The sequence below is a fragment of the Zerene cesonia genome, chromosome 14 (assembly GCF_012273895.1).
Source record: "Zerene cesonia ecotype Mississippi chromosome 14, Zerene_cesonia_1.1, whole genome shotgun sequence".
Taxonomy (NCBI): Eukaryota; Metazoa; Arthropoda; class Insecta; order Lepidoptera; family Pieridae; genus Zerene; species Zerene cesonia.
Window position 1 is genome coordinate 5,451,089 of NC_052115.1, and position 20,579 is coordinate 5,471,667.

A 20,579-nucleotide genomic window follows, 5' to 3' on the forward strand; every position below is an offset into this window, starting at 1 on the left:
ACCGTGGGTCTTTTCCGTTAGTAAGTCGTTGGTGGATTCCCTTTAAAATAATAATAATGCACTTCAATATAAATTAACAATCTAACAATCTTTGACAATTACGTACTTATAATGTTTAATTTACAAATATGTCTTGGAAAAGACATTTGGTTTTTTTTAAAGAGGTCTCTAGTACATTTTAGCTAAACATTGTTATAACTTCATTATAATTTCTCTTAAAATAAGTCCTTTCAAGAATTTTTGGTCTACGAAATTAAAAGAGTTCTTCAGTTCCTCCAGAATTATTGTTAAGAAAACGTCATTTAAACGCATTAGAACCTAAACTATTACCGTCCATATCACACAATGTTTAAAGAGTTCCAGAAGTTTAGTCTCATTTATATGCAAATTAAGCAAATTATAGGCAATTATTACACACTGGCATTCATATAACATTATCGAGAAAACGTGAGCAATGTGGATCGGATTAATTCAAACCTTGTTTGCTGTTTTTACCTTGTAACACAGAAAGTAAACTTTATTTACTTCCGATGTGGAAATTAGTCATTTAAATTGTCATTATTGGATTTGTTTTCATTTATTCTATACAACTGAATAGTCTATAGTCTATACTAACGTACTGTACTACTCTATAATCTATCTTTAATCTGATGAATTGTTATATGAATGTATGCTGATGAGCGTATTATATAGTACACATGTCAAATTTAGGGTCTTGTTTTTTGAACAAGCTCTTTGTTTAAGTGCGGCAGAAGACTTAATTTCTCGAATAACTATATAATCCATAAAAATAGATTGCACTTAATGGATGTTTATTTAACAGAAAACATTAGGTGTTTAATTAAACATACCTGAGCAAAAAGTATCTTACATTAATTACCTATGTGCGGTTTTATCAGGATCATTAATCATATCCTTGTCAAGCCCTGGCAACAACAAATTAGGTCGGGTTTCATTTGGAGAACCTAATTACAAATTAATAAGGATGTGACTCTTTACAACCATTTTATAAAATAAAATATTTAGAATTATATCAAAATATAAAAAACTAATATAAAAATGTGAAATTTACGGATTTCTAATTTTAATTTGGCTTTGGCGAGCTATCCACTAATAATATAAATGCTTATTATGTATATGTGAAACATTTTTAATTTGGTGTGCTACAAAAGTTGTTAAATAAATAAATTTTATTTATTTATTTATAAAAATCACTTGCCATAACAGGACAAGCCCAATGCGACAGTGATACAAAAAATAATAATAATTTTACAACAAACTTAACGAACTTAAATACTAGATACATGATTAACTAAAATATATTTTCTAACTATAACAGCTTAAATATAATAACACCCTTGCGAATTCACTCGCGGGACAATGAAATATGTCAGTTCTTTCGTGCGCTTCATTAACAATGCGGATTGCTCGTACCAAGGGTGCTTTGGCAAGGAGTTTAGTCCGTGCTGTGGGTATCAGCAGCAGTGGCGAGCGGTGCCGCCTCCACGCGGTTCGGTTTGGAATATAAAAACTCAGACATTCCAGCAGTCTTGAGTTCTGTTTCTTACCACGCAAAAGACTTATAATATAAACGGCAAGCGAAAAATCCCGACGTACACTTAATTGGTTGTACCCCACCATACCCAACACAAATAAGGTAGGAATATAGAAATATTCATGATAGTATCCTATTCGTGATGTACAGGCTATTTGGCTTCAAATTATAAACAATTCGAAATAAACCAAACAGTTCTGCATTCATAGATGCATCTGAATTTATAATTCGCAATCACGAAAACCATTTCTTTGAGTTTTCTCAAAATCGCGGCAATTATTTCAGTCTTATCAACACAAGGGGAGACTATCAAATAAAGGTTTCGAAGAGAAAAAACCATATAAGCGACCAGCGTTCTTCCCGCGGTTTCGTTTGCGTGAGCAATATAAATTCTCATAAGCCACGACAATCATCATCGTTCGGTTGCGACGAGAAAAAATTACAAACAGATAAACTTTCGCATTATTAAAATTATTGTAAGTATTGAATTATGTGAACTATGTGTACTGTGTACGTACGTACACACCTTAATCGTATATATTCAAAACTGTAGTCCTCAATTTTGCAAGGAAGATTCGGGAATGAGAAAGTTCGTTCAATGTATAGTCGTCGGACGCAGATGTTTCTTATTAATTCAATATATTTACCTACAATATAACTAATCAGATTTGATAAGGTAAAATTTGTTTTATTATTACGCTTGATTTCAGTTATTCCAATTGCGATGCTTATTTTGTTGTGTAGCTTTATGATTAGTTAATTTTAATAATAAAACTCAACCGCATGTATCCTTAAATGTAAATAAATAACATAATGTCGTCTGTGTATCTGGCCCATATCCTTTTCCTGACCCTTCCCAGACCATTCATTTATTGCCCTCGTCAATCCTTTATTTATTTCTTCTCATTTAATGTCAGTAATGTATTTGTAAATGCGAAAGGTCTGCAAACTACCATAAGCTTCTGCCAATGTTTATCATCAGGCGACCCACCAGCTCCATCGCCGACGAAGACATAAAAATAGATTGAATATTTCTGATTGCATGCTATGGGATCCAACATTAATGTCATTATAATAAACTAGCTGCGCCCCGCGGTTTCACCTGCTTAAGTCCGTATCCCGTAAAAATATCGGTATAAAAAGTTTCCTAATTTTTGCCAATTTAATGCCAAATTTCATTGCAATCGGTTCAGTAGTTTTTGCTTGAAAGAGCAATTAACTCACACATCCTTACAAACTTTCGCATTTATAATATTAGTAGGATTTCTGAGAAGTAGTCGGCTTGCCGTTTTGAAAGAAATATGTATAGGTAATTATTTTTCCATTGGTCTGAGGGCCTTCTATACTTTAAAAAACTTTGTTCCGCATTAATTTAATCGACCTGTTTATTCGGCTTCACGTGATGTAAATTTATTAAAATATTCTTATATGAATGAGTAATTATGTTATTAGCTTATAGTTAAATAATTCCCAAGATTATTATTTTGAAGAAGAAAAATATGAATCCTTTAAAATTATTGAACCAAATTTGATAGCTCTGATTTCTTCATTACTATAATAGTCATTTCTCGAAAACTCTATATTGTATAACATTAAATTGCTTGTTCGATGCGACTTAATACTAAAGTTAAACGATTGTATTCTCAACAGAATTCAGCAGAACCTTCAACATATATTTAAAAATCCAGTAGATTTAGAGTCTAATCGGTACACGCGAATTTATTTTCCATAACATAATTAGGTTCTAGACTATACTCATGTACTAATGTTGTTAGCATAGTATAAAACTGCATACATTGCACAAAAGATTGAAGGACAGTACATAGCTACTGTACTATTTTAATACCGACCTTACAAACACGGAGTGATCTTATTTAAATGACCTTTGCCAGTCCCCTCATACCGTAAGCGCGCTACGCTGCCTTGTAAAAATACAATATCCAATATCCATGTTTTATATTTACATAAAAAAAATCACAAGGAAAACATATAGTGGGTATAAAGAAATGTGAAAGTTCAGGAATTTTACTTATATCATGTGGAACATTGTAGAGTACCTTCTTACGTAATAAAATAACGTATAGTGTGTCAATTATAGGTATATGTAATTTGTTATCAATTTTAATTGAAATGGCACCGTATTATTTATAAAACAGATAAACATTGCATCATTAAAGAAAACTAAATATATCATTATATTGCTTGACACTTAAAAACACGTTATATATCCACTAAACCCTAGTGCATCTACACAGTTTTCTGATTCTTTGTCAAATATCACACAAAGGCGGCGAGTAACACACAGCTTTTTATATTCTTTAGCAGAAACTAAAGAGGAAGTGTAGCATTACGCAGGAATTTTATACAAAAACAATTAAAATTTATTTTTGTAAAGGCAAGTTATTATTATTATTTCAAAATATTGTAGCCACCAGTTAGATAGTAAATGTACCATTTTACAGCATGGTCTGCTGCGTAAACACATTAAAACGACACGGGTTTGTCTATATTGAGATCATAAAGCAATAGTTACTTACACTTATAATAAAGTAGATTGCTGGTACTCGCATGACCGTGGTCTTGATATGTCAACCCCATAGAAGTAACTGTCATTAAAACATAAATCAAACACGCTCTAATCGGTCAACCGTTATTGATATACTGTACCACATTTCCGTATAACTGGGATAATTAATGCATATTTTATCTTTACTAGATTTTAATGAGGCTCGGGTCGTGGTAAGTTTATTAATTTCCACAAAACAGAGATTTAGAAGCTCTTCTATTTCAATAGTTAGTGAACACAGATGTGAGTTGAACTGATATAAAAATATTTAAAAGACGGCAATTTCAAAACAAATTCGAATGTGGGAAAAAGACCTAGATATGGGTCGACTGGCGCCATCATTCGTCTTGTTTTCGCTATTCTGTGTGGAAAAGCGGAAAATATATAAATGATTTAAAATTTCAATGTGCATTATAGTAAAATAGAATGAAGTTTTGTTTATAGTACGTATAAACACAAAATCTGATTGATTATTTAAATCACCTGGCAACGAAAACTATTCTACAATAAATATATAACATTTATTGTAAAATAGTTTTAACCCGCGGCGCTACTCGCGTGGTACCTAGATAAAAAGGAACTTATGTGCTAATCCAGACTATCTTTACAGAAAATTTCATGCAGACAAGATAAGCTGTTTTCGAGTAAAAAAGTAACATATATCCATATATTCATCTGTGCAATCTTGCAATTTTTCCCCTTAACAATATACGAGAAGTTGGATTTTAATCTCACGACGTTTTTAAATCATAATTATGTGAGTGACATAAATTTCGAATATTGAATACATTGATATGACGATGTCGTGGGTCATTTATAGATCTTAGAGTACATAAAATAATATTTATAAACGTTTTTAACATTACATTTTGACGTAACATTTATGTGGGTAGGAAATCTAACATGTTTGTTCGTTTGAATGACTCACACAAACATACAGATATTGCGTGTCCTTAGTACATCCTTCTTAGTATACACGATATTCTGTCATGTTTTACGTACTTTTTTTCATATTTTTATTGGCACTTATTTTATCTCTGTATTTTTATTAGCTACATATTCGAAGGCAGATTTTTCTCTTGATTTATTTAATTCTTTCATGTATCTTATAATTATAAATAATTTGATTTAAATAGAAGTTTTAAAATCGGACCACTAGTTGCAGAGTTAAGCGCGTTCACAAACAAACAATTCAGCTTTATATTATTATATTATAGATTAGGTTTGTTTTACATTCAAATACGAAGTTTTAAATTAATTTTTTTTTTTGTTAGATTGATAAACTAATTATGTGTAACACGATTTATGCATTGTTTTAAAATTTGTATGATTCATAACACAATTTTGCTGTTATTTATACTTTCTTCGTTTAAAAATTTTCTAGATAACAACTCTCAAATATCAAGATTAATTCAGTATACTCATAATTACACAACTAATTATTATTTACTACGTGAAACTCGAGTGATTGTGCTAATAGACAATTATATCATCTCAAAAATGTCACGTGGAACGAAATGCTTGACGAAATTAGCTACGACTGTCAGCTTATTTGCAACACAATAAAATTAACATGGTTTATTTGGTTTTGGGTATTCGAAACAGCGCCGGAATTTTAGTAAGTAAGTAGTGTACAGATGTTGCAAAGAATAAGAAAAACTGTTTAGTTGGATGTGTCTTTAACGCCAACTGGCTTTCGATTAATTAAGTGTTATAAAAGTAAAACCATATTATTGGTATGACATACTGTTAAGCTGTTATAATTTTCGCGCTGGTAGATGGTACGATTTACTGGTACAGTTTAGCTTCAGTAAATAATATCTACAAACCTCCATTTTTTATTACAACAAAAGGTCACTGACGTCCCGGAAAGGGAGGGGCACCATAATAAAAAACCAAATGACAAGCACGAAGGAATCTCTGAAAAACCACCGAGTTATTTAAAATAAAACAAAAAAAAAAACTGTTCTATTGAGAACCTTTGTTTTTGCTAAATTTTAATTTCTAAAATGTTAAAATAACATAATTTATATTTAGACATATATACGTATTAAAACATTAGATGTTGACAATGCTTGTAGCTGTAAGTCGAAGATTATAGACATAGCATCTCCTTAATTTTATAAATCTATCGTATTAACTCTGTTTCGTATTTCAATAAAGAATATCATAATGCGAAACTTAATACCAATTAATCTATGAAATCGTACAGAAACAGCTTTATTTTTTTAGGAAGCGTGTTGTTATTTATTTTGTCGCCTAAGTCTAAGTCCAATATTTTTACAATATCGCTTCCTTGAGAATAATATTTACTATTACACAACCAATCGCACATTGTTTGCATTAGTATCATATTCTTGAAATTCTTGGCAGAATATTTGTATACATTACAAGTCAAAATTATTACTAATATGTACTAGGAAATATGATTCAACAATCCTACAGATTATGTAAGAAATTTAATTTAATGGAAAAACCATTGTATGATATAATATGATCGCATTACTGTCAATTATCGCTATATGCGCTTTATATTTAATGGCAGACAGTTAATGAATAATTAATTATATATTATATAAGACAATTATTAAAAAAACTTAAGCAATTCTCCGACAATTCTCACGATACTAGAATAAATAATAATATACAATAAACACTATTATTATAAATGCATCGACAGTAGACCATTAATTAAATTTATATTTAAACAATACATATAAATAAAACTTGATCGCTCTTCAGGGACAACGGTTGAGGCAAATAGAAAATATACTTTACCGCATACGTCTAAATTGGTAAAATGTATTATTTTATCTTTTTGAGCAATTGTTTTAAATTCTGAATATTTTTCGATAACATTTTGAGAATACATAAATATTATAATCATACATAATAGTATTTTAGCCGGTGTATACTTGAATATGTAATATAAATATTACAAACAGTATTAATTAATTCAACTACGTGTTTAATCTTCGGACTTTAATTAAAGACAAATTGCAATAGCATTCCTTTAATATGTCAGTTTAATCATCAACGAATACGTGTTTATCATAGCTTAAAGCTAGTGTAATTTAAAAAATAATTTATATATGATTTATTAGCAATGCGCGATAAGTCCATAAATTATTTATACAACAGTTATTCTTGTGGTTAAAGTTGTTTTCATTGATCCTGGTATGAGAATGTTTAGTTTATATTTTGCTCGAGGTTGGATAAGTATTTGACTACTCATTTTTGGGAATCCCAATTTGATGAGAAATTTCTCTTGGGTTTTTATATTCCAGTCACACCTAAACATGTGAGTTGTTGTATGTATGTATGTCAGAAATAACTTAAATTGGTTTTATAATTAATTAAGTCATTAATAGTACAACTATTGGTGTGCTATAGAATTTTTTTTTATGCTTGCCTTCGCCTGCGGCTTTCCTAACGTTGTCAAAAGAAAAATAGACAGTGCCGGGGTTTTACCCGTGTAGTTACCATTCCCGTGGGATTTCAGGAATACACTATCCTATGTAGTTTCACGGATCTCAAATTATCTCTATAACAAATTTCATCCAAATCGGTTCACTGATTTAGGCGGTAAGGGGACAGACAGACAAGAGTTATTTTCGCATTCATTATATTTTTAAGTAGGGAGTATCTCTGTTAAACTATAATAATGTGTGAAAATTTCTAACATCAATAATTAACTAAATGTAAAGTAGGTCAAAACGTCTGTCTGTACTATTACATAGTCTTGCGTAAGGGTCTCTAGACGATACTAATCAAAACTTTGCAATGTAAATTTATACATTTGTAAACACACGTGTGATGCTGTATTTTATATTGTTTATATGTTATAATCTTTATATATTTTCTTCGTAATAGTTTCATAGTAAGTTACACTTGTTTTACGATATGTATATGAAATGTAATATTTTACTCCTGTGTCTCTAGATACTAATATCAAGTGGAAATATTTGTTTGTAACAATTTATATAAAAAAATATTGGAACATTTAATTTTTTAGTTTTATAAAACTAAAATGCTATAGCATTGAAATTCTTTTTTAAATGAAAATTTCTATTCTTTCAAAAAATTTCCCAATATTGGAACAGCTCACACCGGTAAACGTACCATGCCCCCACAGATGATCAACGTGATAGTTCAGTGCATGAGGGAGCGGGACGCCTTTATCCTTTTCCTCACCCTTCCCATTTCATTCCTTTATTCCCAACCTCAATTCTGTACTTACCCCTTAATCTCTTAAAAAGGGCAAAGTATTTGCAGCGGCCTTACCCCCGAAAATGGTCATGGGCGGTGGGAATCCCTTACCATCAGACGAACCTACTACAAACTAATATGAAATTCCAAATAATTAGATAGACTGAAACTATAGGTATATTCAGAATAATAATTCTATTAAGGGCCTCTGCGTGTTGGATCTGTTTCCCCACGTAAGCCTTCCAAAAGAGCGGATGCTTTCCTTATTGGAGATACCCGAGTATTATGGAGACAAACATAATAATAATAAAATCGTCTGTACTCAGTCCTCACAATATTTAATATATAGATAAGACAGAGGAGAATAGGTACTAAAGTAATTTATTAAAACGTGTATATTTTATTTTTTTAAGTACAACAGGGAATGACCAACAGATATTGATAATAGAGAGCCCATTAAATAGTAAATTTCATTAAAAGAAAATATTTTTTACGTACTAAGTCCATTGACTTATTTTGACGTAGTCCGTTGACTTACTAACAAATTACGTTTCGTTTAGAAGTAACTATGCAGTTAATATTTTGATCACCAAATACTCAATGTTTAATAATATATTATTCTCTCGCAAAACAAAACAATAAACTTCTCACTGTAAATAAAAACAGTGCAATTCGGATAAATTAACATTTGGTTCTTCTCTATGATGTTTTATGAACAAAATTTTAATATTTAAATTCATTCTCTGCCGACGCTTCAGTTTTTTTTTTTTTGAACGCCAGATGTTTCACTCTTATTTTTTGCGTGAGACGCGTCACAAATACACCGTAAAAACGTTGAATCGTTAACAAAAACGTTATTTGTAAAAGTCTCAATATCCAAGTATGTTTCACTTCTTAGCGATATTTAAATGTCTTGATATTTAAACTCTGTTAACTCGACATGCATGTGTGTGCACACATTTTTGTTTTGTTAAAAAATCTGGGTTTGTTCAATGAAGCCTTGTAAATAAATAAATAATTAGTTCAGTATCCAATGAAACAGCTGACTCTTCACAACATTTTAAAAGTGAAAAATATCGCTACGATACGAGTGCGAACGTAGTTGATTAAAAATAGCGTATGTTTATTTTCCTTCATCAATGAAAATCAGAGTTGCAATATTATTAAATTGTAAATGTTAATGCGATGTGCCTAACATTGCAAGTCACTTTAAAACTTTAAAAATAACTAGCCTTCGCCCGCGGCTTCGCACGCCCTAAATTCAGAGTAGTAAATATTAAAAAAAAAATCAAAATCCGTTGCCCAGTTTTAAAGATTTAAGTATACATAGGAACATTGAATAGGACAGAGAAAGCGACTTTGTTTTATACTACGTAGTGATGAAGAACTGTTTTAAACAAAGAGGTTTGAAATATCCATGTACTTCCCCGGGTGGTTCTAACTCGTTCTTGAAGAATCTTTGGAGCTACATAATAATTATCTACACTGACGTGTCAGGTAAATCCCGTTTAAAAAAAACCTAGTTGAAGACAGATTTCTAAAAATTATGTTGAAATTTAATCTTATGATTGTACGGCTGAAAAAACGAGTAGGACTTTTAGGTGACTAGGTTATATAAAAGTTATTTTTTTAACTTTTATATGTTTATAATATTCTATTTACCTACACCATGAAATCATAAACAGGAGGAAAATTATTCGTAATACGATTATACTAATTGTATTAAAAACTAAATATAACAATTCTTACATCTTCAGACGATGTATTGTTTTACTTGCTCATTTAATGTTATTTATTTATCAGTTAAATATATACGAATAATTATAATAATTAACAGTTATAATTAATATTTCACGGAGACTGATAATGCGTGATGTACATATTGCCCAGTTCATTTGAGTAAGTAATTAAAAACAAGAGGTAATAACATACTTATTAGACAATGCTTGAAGTCTTCATAATTTATTTAAATTGCTAAATAAAATAAGACAACAGCGCTATAATACGCCGCGATGATGCCAGCATAAAATTCCTACTTTACGATCGTCTATTTCGCTTTGATCTCTAGCTTTGTTGTAATATATACTAATATTATAAAGTGGTATAGTTTATGAATTTGTGAGTTTTAGACGTTGAAGGGGATCCCTGAATCTACTGACTGATTTTTATTATTTACTTTGGAAGAAAGTCACGTTATCTGTGAGTGTCATGGGCCATATTTTATTTTGTTTTTTATCCCGTGTCAACTCGAGCGTAGCCGTAACGAGTGTCTAATATGGCGGTTATAACGGTTTTTAAAGTATAATGTACAATTTTGGTTACGATAACCAAATTATACATTATTTCGAATTGCTATTAAACAAATATTTTTCTTTATATACTCACTTTTAAATTATTGGCGACGACACTAGAAAAAAAAGATTAATTCAAACTTATTACCCATATCCAATATACATGTGTATATATTGTGTTTAACACTCGAATAAACTCGGTTACAATTTGAGCAAAGGCAGAGCGAAATTAGGTTGCACAATAAGTTAAATTTCTATTTGTGTCTAAAAATATTAGTTTTACCTATATATGTATCTAACGTATTTATTCTTAGCTAGTATGTGAATAAACAAATCAAACGTTAATGAGATATTAAGATGTTAAAACCACTTCTAAATCTAGTTTAAAGCTAACAGAACTTACTTAAATTGTATTCCTCGGTCTGAGCAACATTTTTCTTAAAACACAACAACGTTCGCCTCAACATATTAACTGTTATTTCACTTTAAAAATATCCCATAATCAATAACTAATATAGTTTGTACGCAGTAGAGCACGTAATTCCAATGAACACAACATTCTAGTGTGAATACAAAGCACCAACTAAGAATAGGTTTATTTTTTATTACTATTCATATTCTTACATTATATGCAATACATAATGTGTATTATTCATCTAATTAATGCAGCGTAGTATAGCTTTCAAGATTATTCACATGGAAGAGAAGTTTTATACACTTTTTCGTGTTTTTAGATATGTGAGACAAATTTATTGCATTACTGTTGATAGTCCGGACATTGATATTGTAGTTTAAGCGAAAAGTATTAACGCCATAAACTATTATAATTGGACTGTAAGCAATTCACATTTAAATCATAAATGAATCGTGATAATTTACGTAAGAAGGATTTTCTAAATTCTAGATTTTATTTAAAATAACGTAAGACTGAACGTATTTATTTATTATAATTCATCAGATGTTCCATATTTACATACATATTATTTAACTATTTCATGTGTAATTATATATTAAACTTAGTACCTACTGTTCTATATCTATATTTGGCATCATCCTTCGGCATATACTTCTGTTATTATTTGATATTATAAAAAGCTTAGTTTATATATATTTATATATAATATAAATTATATCAAGCTTATAGATTTCTTCGGGTTTCTAATAATAATAAACAGCTATAATATAATAAATACACTCCACGCGGACAATTAATTTGTTGTATGGTTAATATATTGAATTAAATTAATATACAAAGTAATTGTTTATAGATAATATGCCGCATAACAAACTATCAGATGAAATAATAATGACGCAAACCGATTTTATTCGAGTGTTAAATACAGATGGCTACATAAAGTTTAGAGAAATAACGCATGTTAAAATTTTGATGTATCATTTAATCATTATTTTAATAACGACTCTCTATATTCCTGTTTTCACCTTATCACATTTTATTGAGTAACCTCCTTATAGAAGATTAAAAAAAAAACAAAAAGAAGAGTAAAAAAAAAATCATTTCAGTATTTCCGGACTAAAAGAAACGGCTACGACATTGAGTCTATGTTTTTGTGCAGTTTGCTATCCCTGTATTTATAATTCATTGTCAAGGTGAAGGTCTTTGCAAGAATGCATACAAAAAGCTATTCAAAAGTACAGAACCTGGCGAAAAACTGTATGAAACTACATTTGTAAAGTGTATGAAGGACGCTCATTATAGTTATACATTAAAAATGTTTTACTAATATTATAATGTATGTATCCCTATTGTATTATTTGTCTTACTGTTGGCATATTTTTATACTTAATAAGTAAGGGCGTAAGGCTTGCTATCGACCTTACGCTTCTGCAAATTTCCATGCTAGCGCTTGAAGTCGGTCGGCCCATCAGCTCCTTCGCCGAATTTTACAAAACGTTAGTAATTTTAAACGTCAATTAATTAATATTACAACAGAAAGTATACATAGTATATATATATATATGCCTGTTTTTTTCCTTCTTTCCTCCCCGGGCTTAATCCTTTCCTTATTCCCTTAAAAGCAGGCAGCGCAGCGTGGTGATCGTTTATTATCAGGCGAACCACCAGCTCAGTTGCCCGCTATGACATTGAAAAAAAATTGTAGATTATATATTAATAGTAGAAAATATGTTCCTTTTTAGGACTTACTTTGGCAGTATTAAAAAAATAACTTTAAAGTAAATACACAACGATACAATAACTATTACAATTAAACGCGACAAACTTGAATCAATTATAATTTTCGCGGTTTGAAGTGTTATGTTTTTCATTTTCCAATTAAAACGGAACCTCATATTATCGAAATTGATACCGCACTTAACGTCACAACCAACTTCCAACCGCTTCAGATAAATAAAACCTCAATCAATTTTTATTATCTATACTAATAATTCAATTAAGCTGAATTGTTTGTTTGTTTGATCACGCATGTCCTGACCGATTTCAAAAATTATTTGCCCATTGGACAGGTACGTGACCCCTGGATGCTATAGGCCCTATGTTCGCCACATGTGAAGTCGGAGCGGACCGCTAGTATAAATATATTATCAACGAGCAACGAATCTAATTTATATTATCTTTATTCATGAATCAATTTGAGAATGTTCATCTGTGTTTTAATGCATAGCTATTATGATATCTTTCCTTTTAGTTAAGAGCACTATTCTTATTATTGAAGCATTACCAATTACAACTCTGCTTAATTTCGCAGGATAAAAATAAAGCATTCGAGTATCATTTATCGATAAAATTGCAGAGAACACCCTATAGCATATTAAATAAAATTTTAGCATCTGTGGATATATAGGCATATATATGATAATTGATTTAAAATTTACACATTTCTTTAAATCTTATATCAAAACGTATTTAACGTAGTTACGGATAAATTATTTATCAGAAATGAGGAAAGAGTTACTTGATGCAAATGGAGGCATTTATAAAATTACATATATAACAAATTTATTATTCGTTTGGGGCAGCTTACTCAAATATAATTGACAATAAAATAATCTTGTATAATATAAATTGGATCTGTAACCATAAACACTTGGACTGTTTAAACTTTTAAGCTAGGACTTCCTAGAACTAATGTATAGTCCTACGTTGATTAATGATACTTCCTAAACTAAATTCAAGTTGTTATTATGAAAAATGACTGAGATAATCTGTATTGCGTTCAAATGGAAGTCGAATTAAGCGGACGATTGATGTTAGTTTTGCAACCAAATGGCCTTCGAAGAGGTGTTAAATGTTTCCAAAACAAATTACACAGTCACGATATCTTTTTCTTTCTTTTGAATAACGTTTTCAGCAAACAGTTGTATTCAAATATATTTGTATTTAGGCGTGTTGTGATATGATGTTATTTTCAAATGCGCATTATGATTCTTTTCATAAATTCATTAGTTGTTAATTATTTCTCTTAAATTTAATGCATTTTATTGAATAAATTTTTGTGCTGTTTCTCTACCTACATGTAAATCATTAGGGTTTATTTATTAATTCTAGTAACTCATTTCTAATGTATTACTATCCATAATTCTCAATTGTCCTTTTATCTACCGACGGATCTTATTATTTTCTCCATTTAATGTTATTTATTATCTACAAGCTTTCTTTTGTCTTCAGTATGAAGTAGAATTTCGAGAATTTTCTTCTCTTCGCGCGAAGCTAGTCTGATAATTCTTATAATTCCACAATTGATACTTAGAATCCAAAAATTAAAAATTATATACATATATCTCAAGTATATTAGGTTAATTTAAAATATCATAATCTCATTCTGACGCCAACTTCTATGTTTATACATATTTTCAGCCGACTGCCTCTTGAAATATAAATACGAAACATTCGTTCCTACGCATTTCACATTTAACACTTGCACTGACCCAAAATTCAATCGCTCCAGATACAATGCGCATAAAATATTCACCATGATCTGCCCGTGTTCTCATACAAATATCTCGTACGACCTTTGAAAATTAAAGACAGCGATGGAGGTGTCGTATCTGGCCTACAATTAGGTATCCAATATCACACTCATACAGTTAATTTGTTTAATAAACATGAATTAATCGTCGTTGACCACGTGATCGTATGGTAAATGATATTGTGATCAAGAACCAAGTGGCTGTAAACAATACTTTGTAGGATTAGACCAATGAAGGAATTGCGGATATAACAGTTTCAATGTCGTAATATGAAATAATAATTGATACGTTTATGATGATGATGGAAGGGCATTAATTGATTGCACTGATAACGAATTAAAGCAACGCTTAATGATAATATTGGATTTATATTTTTCTATTTTGAGTTCAAGTATTATTAAAATTCGAATATTTATGAAATAAAAAAAAAAAACTCTATCGGAAGTATGTATCTAAAAATAGATTAGTTTATATTAGATTGTTTTGTCCTATAGATTATTTATGTTTATTTATTTAAGTATTTCTAAACATTATTACGAATTTTTTATTATTTCAAAAAGTAGTTTCTATTTAAATAATATTACATAATACACAATTTTATTAGTTTTCACAGATGCATTAGTTAAAATGAGTTTTATTTTGGTAGCTTCGTTTCAATAAGGGGATATTGAACCCAAATTTCTGAAAAGTTACAGCACCACGACGCCGTGATTCACAAAATAAAGCGACAACGTCGAATCAATTAATCGGGTGTTAAAACACAAAAAATATGTATACCACAATGAATTTAGATTTCACACATTGTTAGAATTTCCGGACAACACAAAAGCTTGACACCCTGAAAATAATTATGTACGAACGTCACGCGGCAATCCTTGTCGGAACATTTTTGTGCACTCTTCTTCTGAATAACAAGCACACGCGACGTTATACTTTCAATGTGCGATCAGGAAAGACATGGGTATGTCTGCTCGCAGTGGTGGGCGGCGGTACACTGCACGTTTGCCGACTGACTGGAGAGCCATGCGCCTTGTCGCTACGCGCTTCTAGCGTAATCATGGTCAATGTTAACTTTACTACCTGGTTCCTAGTCATTGGTTCGGATTGTTTCATTTACTTTGTTGGAGTGTCGTTCAGATTTTGGAATCTCCTCTGTTTTCAGATAAGATGTCACCAGACATGCTGATCCGATTCGCTTCTTGACGGGTAGGAAGCATGAATTTTAGGCAGGGCGGTGACCCGATATATTATGTCCATATCAATTGCTCAATTATGTCATTTTATATTCAAAGTACCTACCAAATTATTATCATAGAACAATCCAAATAATTTATACAAGAAACCCTTGAAATATGTAAGATATCGCGTTTCAGTTAATCCTGGTTAATACATTTAATTGAAACACTGAATCATTTATATTTTACAGGATTTGCACCAACAATAAATGAAATCTTATACAATTGATCAGAGTATTTTACAGACATCTAACTTCCATTGACTTCTAGACCGTTATTTTATCTTATGTTAGTATTAATAGTTTAAAAAATATTATAATTAGCATCGATAGTTATCTCGGCCGATATTTTCGTGTCTCTCTCAATGGCAGTCCTAATATTATCAGTCGAAATTGCTTATCACTTGTCCCGTGAAGCATATTAGCGGTATTTACGACTAATTGTTATGCTTATTAATGTCGTGGTGCTTTCAGATAATGAATAATTGTATTTTCTATTCGAGTTTAAAATGTTATTTTTATTGTTTTTTTTTATTGTGGTTACATCAGATCAATAGTGCAACTGCATATGTATAGATTCGAGAAAAGTAAGGAAATACAAAGTGGGATGTACAATCATTCCCCCTTCGCTCGCTCCATTTTTATAGAAAGAAAAAATATAAATTGGAGAACAGAAGGATGTTTGATATAGTTTTAGTAGGCACAATTTCTAACAAACATACATTTATTCAGTTTTTATATTTTAAAAGACTTCAAACTAAACATTCCGCTTAGCAAACTGAAGTACTACTAAGTAGTATGATTGATATAATGGACCTTCAAGTTCTAAACTATTAATAACATTTGTTTCCAATTATGAAAATAGATATTTCATTATAGTATTAATTTTCCGTAACATAGCTACTATTTTGGTTACAAAAAACCACATATATTATACATTCACATTCGGTATAACATATACATTCGGTAAATGTTTAATAAAATTTATATTAAAAATAGATTATTACCTTTTCATTGTACCTTCAAACGTTAACCGAATTTGAACAAAAACAAACGGTTTCAATTATCCTCTGTGACCTAAAATAACAAGATCAACTCCAAATCAGTTTGCTTCCATTAATGAAGACAATAATGATATTTTACAAATGCAATCATTCCCGGAGTGTGCTCTACTCGTTAATTATAAGACTTCACCTACACTGCACGTCGATTGACTCTCAGCTTTTTACGGTTGGAAAGCATCTAAATAATTTTAATAAGTCTCGAGACCTGGTGCCGAGTTGCACTCGGGAGGTGTAGGTCAACGGTTATTAATGACATAATTAGTGCGGATTGGTTGGAGTGAAGCTATTTCATACTGATTAAAAGTGGATGCTATTAATTATTCAATAAAGATTTAGGATTAATATACAGTTCTTCGATCTTTCTTTCGCGGCAATTATTGATTGAGTGTAATCGCACTCGTAGACTTATCTATAGGTATGAGGTAACTTTTTAATATAGAAGTGTGGATTTTACCACTACGTAGTACCTATTCCATTAAAGTAAAACTATACAAATAGTACTTAAATTAGTATGTTTATAAGAAACAATAATTTTTAAGACTATTTATAGATATACCTAAAGTGGCTTCAGAATTAGCAATAAAATGAAGAGCTTTTACTAAAAGTTTCACTAAAAAAAGGCATGATTATATGAATAATTAGATACACGCAAGGATATAAGAAATTTAGTTTGAATGTAGTATATATTTTTATTTTAGACAATATAACAAGATAGGTCTCATTAGTATTTGTACACGTGTCAAATTTTGAATAGATTTTCTTAAGTTTTCTATATGCATTATTCACTCATCTATATCTATGATAATATTGTAAATGGGTATGATTTCATTGTTTGTTTATCATTGTTAAATAAAAAAAATATTATATAACTATTTTAAAAGTTATTTGACAGTATCTATACGCTCTGAGCTAAGCCAAGGCAAATGACATATCGTACTAATGCACTTTATCAACAACTAACAGTCCACCCCTAATTCGTCCGTGGTACATATGTAAATAGCCTATAGCACTCATTGACAAATATATATCCAACGGTGAAAGAATTTTTGAAATCGGTCCAGCAGTTCCTGAGATTATATTGTGCAAACAAGCTATTTAGCTTTATATTATTACCTAACAGCAGCAACAACTAACAATAATTTTAAACGATTGAATAATAAAAATTTTCTTCTTTTTGATTTATTGTATGCTGTTATTTTCTATTATGATATGTTGTGTCTGTGTCAAAATAAATGTTTTTATTTCTTCTTTCTTTTTCTCTAATTAGGTTCAGTATAAGTACATATTTATATTCAATGTAGTAAGTACATGGCTACTGAAAAAACGTATTATTCATTCATGTTCGAAAAAAGTTTGTCATATTTTAAACACATCGACGATAAATCAATTGATTCGCAGAGCTTACTGTTTGGGAATATCGTAAACTGATTCATATCTGGTAGAGCACATGACCGTGATTCATAAATGACTAATAGACAAACAAAATACTGAGATCTCTTTTTACTTTTGACCTTTTAAAATACGGTAGCTATAAGGAAACGCAATACATGAGCTTAATTTACTTTCTACGGTTTAACGCAAAACTATAATTCTAAAGGAAAACGTGATAGGAATGATTTGATGTCAAATAAAACAATATACCTGTTAAGATTTACCCATATTTTTAAGATTTTAACAAGAGAATCAGAAATTACGATACAAATGGAATTTAAAAAAATAATCGAACTTCAAACCAATAATCAAATTTGTCATTTATTATACTGTTTACCTTACATTACCTAACTACTGGTTAATAATTATCATGGAATATATTGCACACGCTAACGTAAACATAGTTCTCTGAGTACCTACTGCATAAAATATGAGTTTGTAAATTATACGTTAAATTGGTTATTTTTTTTAAATGTTAATAAAATGGAAGTTAATCCACTATTTTAAGTGAAATATATACTTAGTGACGCTTAAAACCTCTCTTCTTTTCTTCGATCGTATTCAATATTGAATTTGCAGCTCTATTTCTACTTTATATTTGTGAGGTTTTTAATAGACAACAATGAACAACATGGAAACTCAGTGTGATATCAAATCTGTTAAGATATTACTAAAACCTCAGACGGCATATCGTAAGCTTACTATTATCATGCGTCCACGTAATCTTATATGAAACAGAGTAGACTTACAAGTTATAAGTCGGTAAATAGCAGACCAAATTCATTATTAAATGGAAATGGGCTTATGGCATTTGGCCCGGGGAATTTGTAAAGCGTATACAATGTTAATGCCGCATCCTAATTGACGAGGCAGTGGGTTTTACAGACACTTTTGCGAAATCACCCCGCCTCCTTGTTATGTTAGATGCGGCAAATATTTCATATGTAAATTTTATTCGTTTTTTAGTATAGCGCACGGTACTTTATGTATGCTTCTTAGGTATTAATTTGATAGTTTTTAACGTGAATATATTTCGAGGATTGCATAAAAATATTTATGAAGAAAATTTAGATGGTACTGTTTATATTGTACTTAATGTTGTAGTTATCTTAACGATAAATAGTGCACAACTATATAAACTTATCACAACTACGTGAAAAGTAACAACGCATAAAAATATCTAGATGAGAAACCATTAAGACGGAATGTTTTACTATCATGTTAATTTACATCTGAACTAGATTGACGAAAAAACGAGTGTAATCGATATGTTTTATATCGGGATAAAAAAGTCTATTTTAATATTAAGGGAGAAAAGGGAGGGGTTGGAAAAACTGAAAATATTGTTTTCACTCAATTCAATTAGAAAAAATCGAAAACAAAGATTTCGACGGCTGCTTCTAGGTCCATACTGGAAAGATAACATTTGTTTCCTTATTTATCTATAGCAAAATGAAATTCAGTTCTTTAAGCTAAAATGCTGCAGGTACACGTGCTTATAGGAGACTTCCCTTTTATTCGGGGTTAATATCGGCATGTCGACATAAGCCAGGGGTGGGTATTGGTTTTTGGTATTTCTATCTATTTCACAAAATTATTTGAATAAATAATAATATATTGAAATAATGATTCAGATTTCGTCCAATTAGTAACTAAGCATGCTTTCACTTTTAAATTAACACGTTAATGAGTCCTGTATTAAGCAGTACTGAGTAAACTGACACATCTGGCCTGCCCTATTTTAAAAGATACACATCTAAAATCACGCTAGTTTCAAATTAAAAATGTATATTTACTCGTACTATGTATATTTACTCAAGCACAAGGAGTATGCGGTTGCAAGTGGAAAATATATAATGACGTTGTTACATAATAGGTCAGGGTTAAGCGAAGCGTCACTGAAACATTCTGCTATTTAAATTTAAGGAGTCTTATAAAATCGTCTCTTTACGAAACACGATGACTCTTCACGGTGTTATAAAAAGAGAAAAGAATAAAATAAAACACGGCTACATTTTATAGGAGCAGTAATCACCAGTTCAGGGAGTCTAGAAATAGCTCGAAGTTCCAAGGAACTAAGTGGACAAAAAAGTGACATTAATTCTATGTATAATGAACACGTGTCAGGTGTGGGTCAAAGGTTATATGGATATTATGTGTGGATCGGTAATGAAGATGCACGTTGGATTTTTACTTAAAATTCCACATAGTTCTATTGAAAAGCAAAATAATGTTCTCAATAAATAGGGAATATTGATCCTGACGAATAACATCAACAATT

The 20,579-nt window shown here is 30.4% G+C and overlaps 1 protein-coding gene across 9 annotated transcripts in view; it reads right to left on the reverse strand.

Moving 5' to 3' along the window:
* The window catches only part of LOC119831591 (potassium/sodium hyperpolarization-activated cyclic nucleotide-gated channel 2), a 184,929-nt gene that overhangs the window by 58,965 nt on the left and 105,385 nt on the right, over window positions 1-20,579 (reverse strand). Inside the window, exon 1 of one of the 9 annotated variants that reach the window (XM_038355011.1) lies at window positions 15,430-15,584. The exons of 6 other annotated variants lie outside the window; for them this stretch is intronic. Coding sequence is in view for 1 of the 3 variants with exons in the window: in XM_038355008.1 (XP_038210936.1) it covers window positions 11,025-11,088 (64 nt within the window). In the remaining 2 variants the exon portion in view is untranslated. Of the gene's footprint in view, window positions 1-11,024; window positions 11,192-15,346; window positions 15,585-20,579 lie in introns of those variants that run through there. 2 more of the 9 variants (XM_038355009.1, XM_038355008.1) reach the window with 2 other exon arrangements.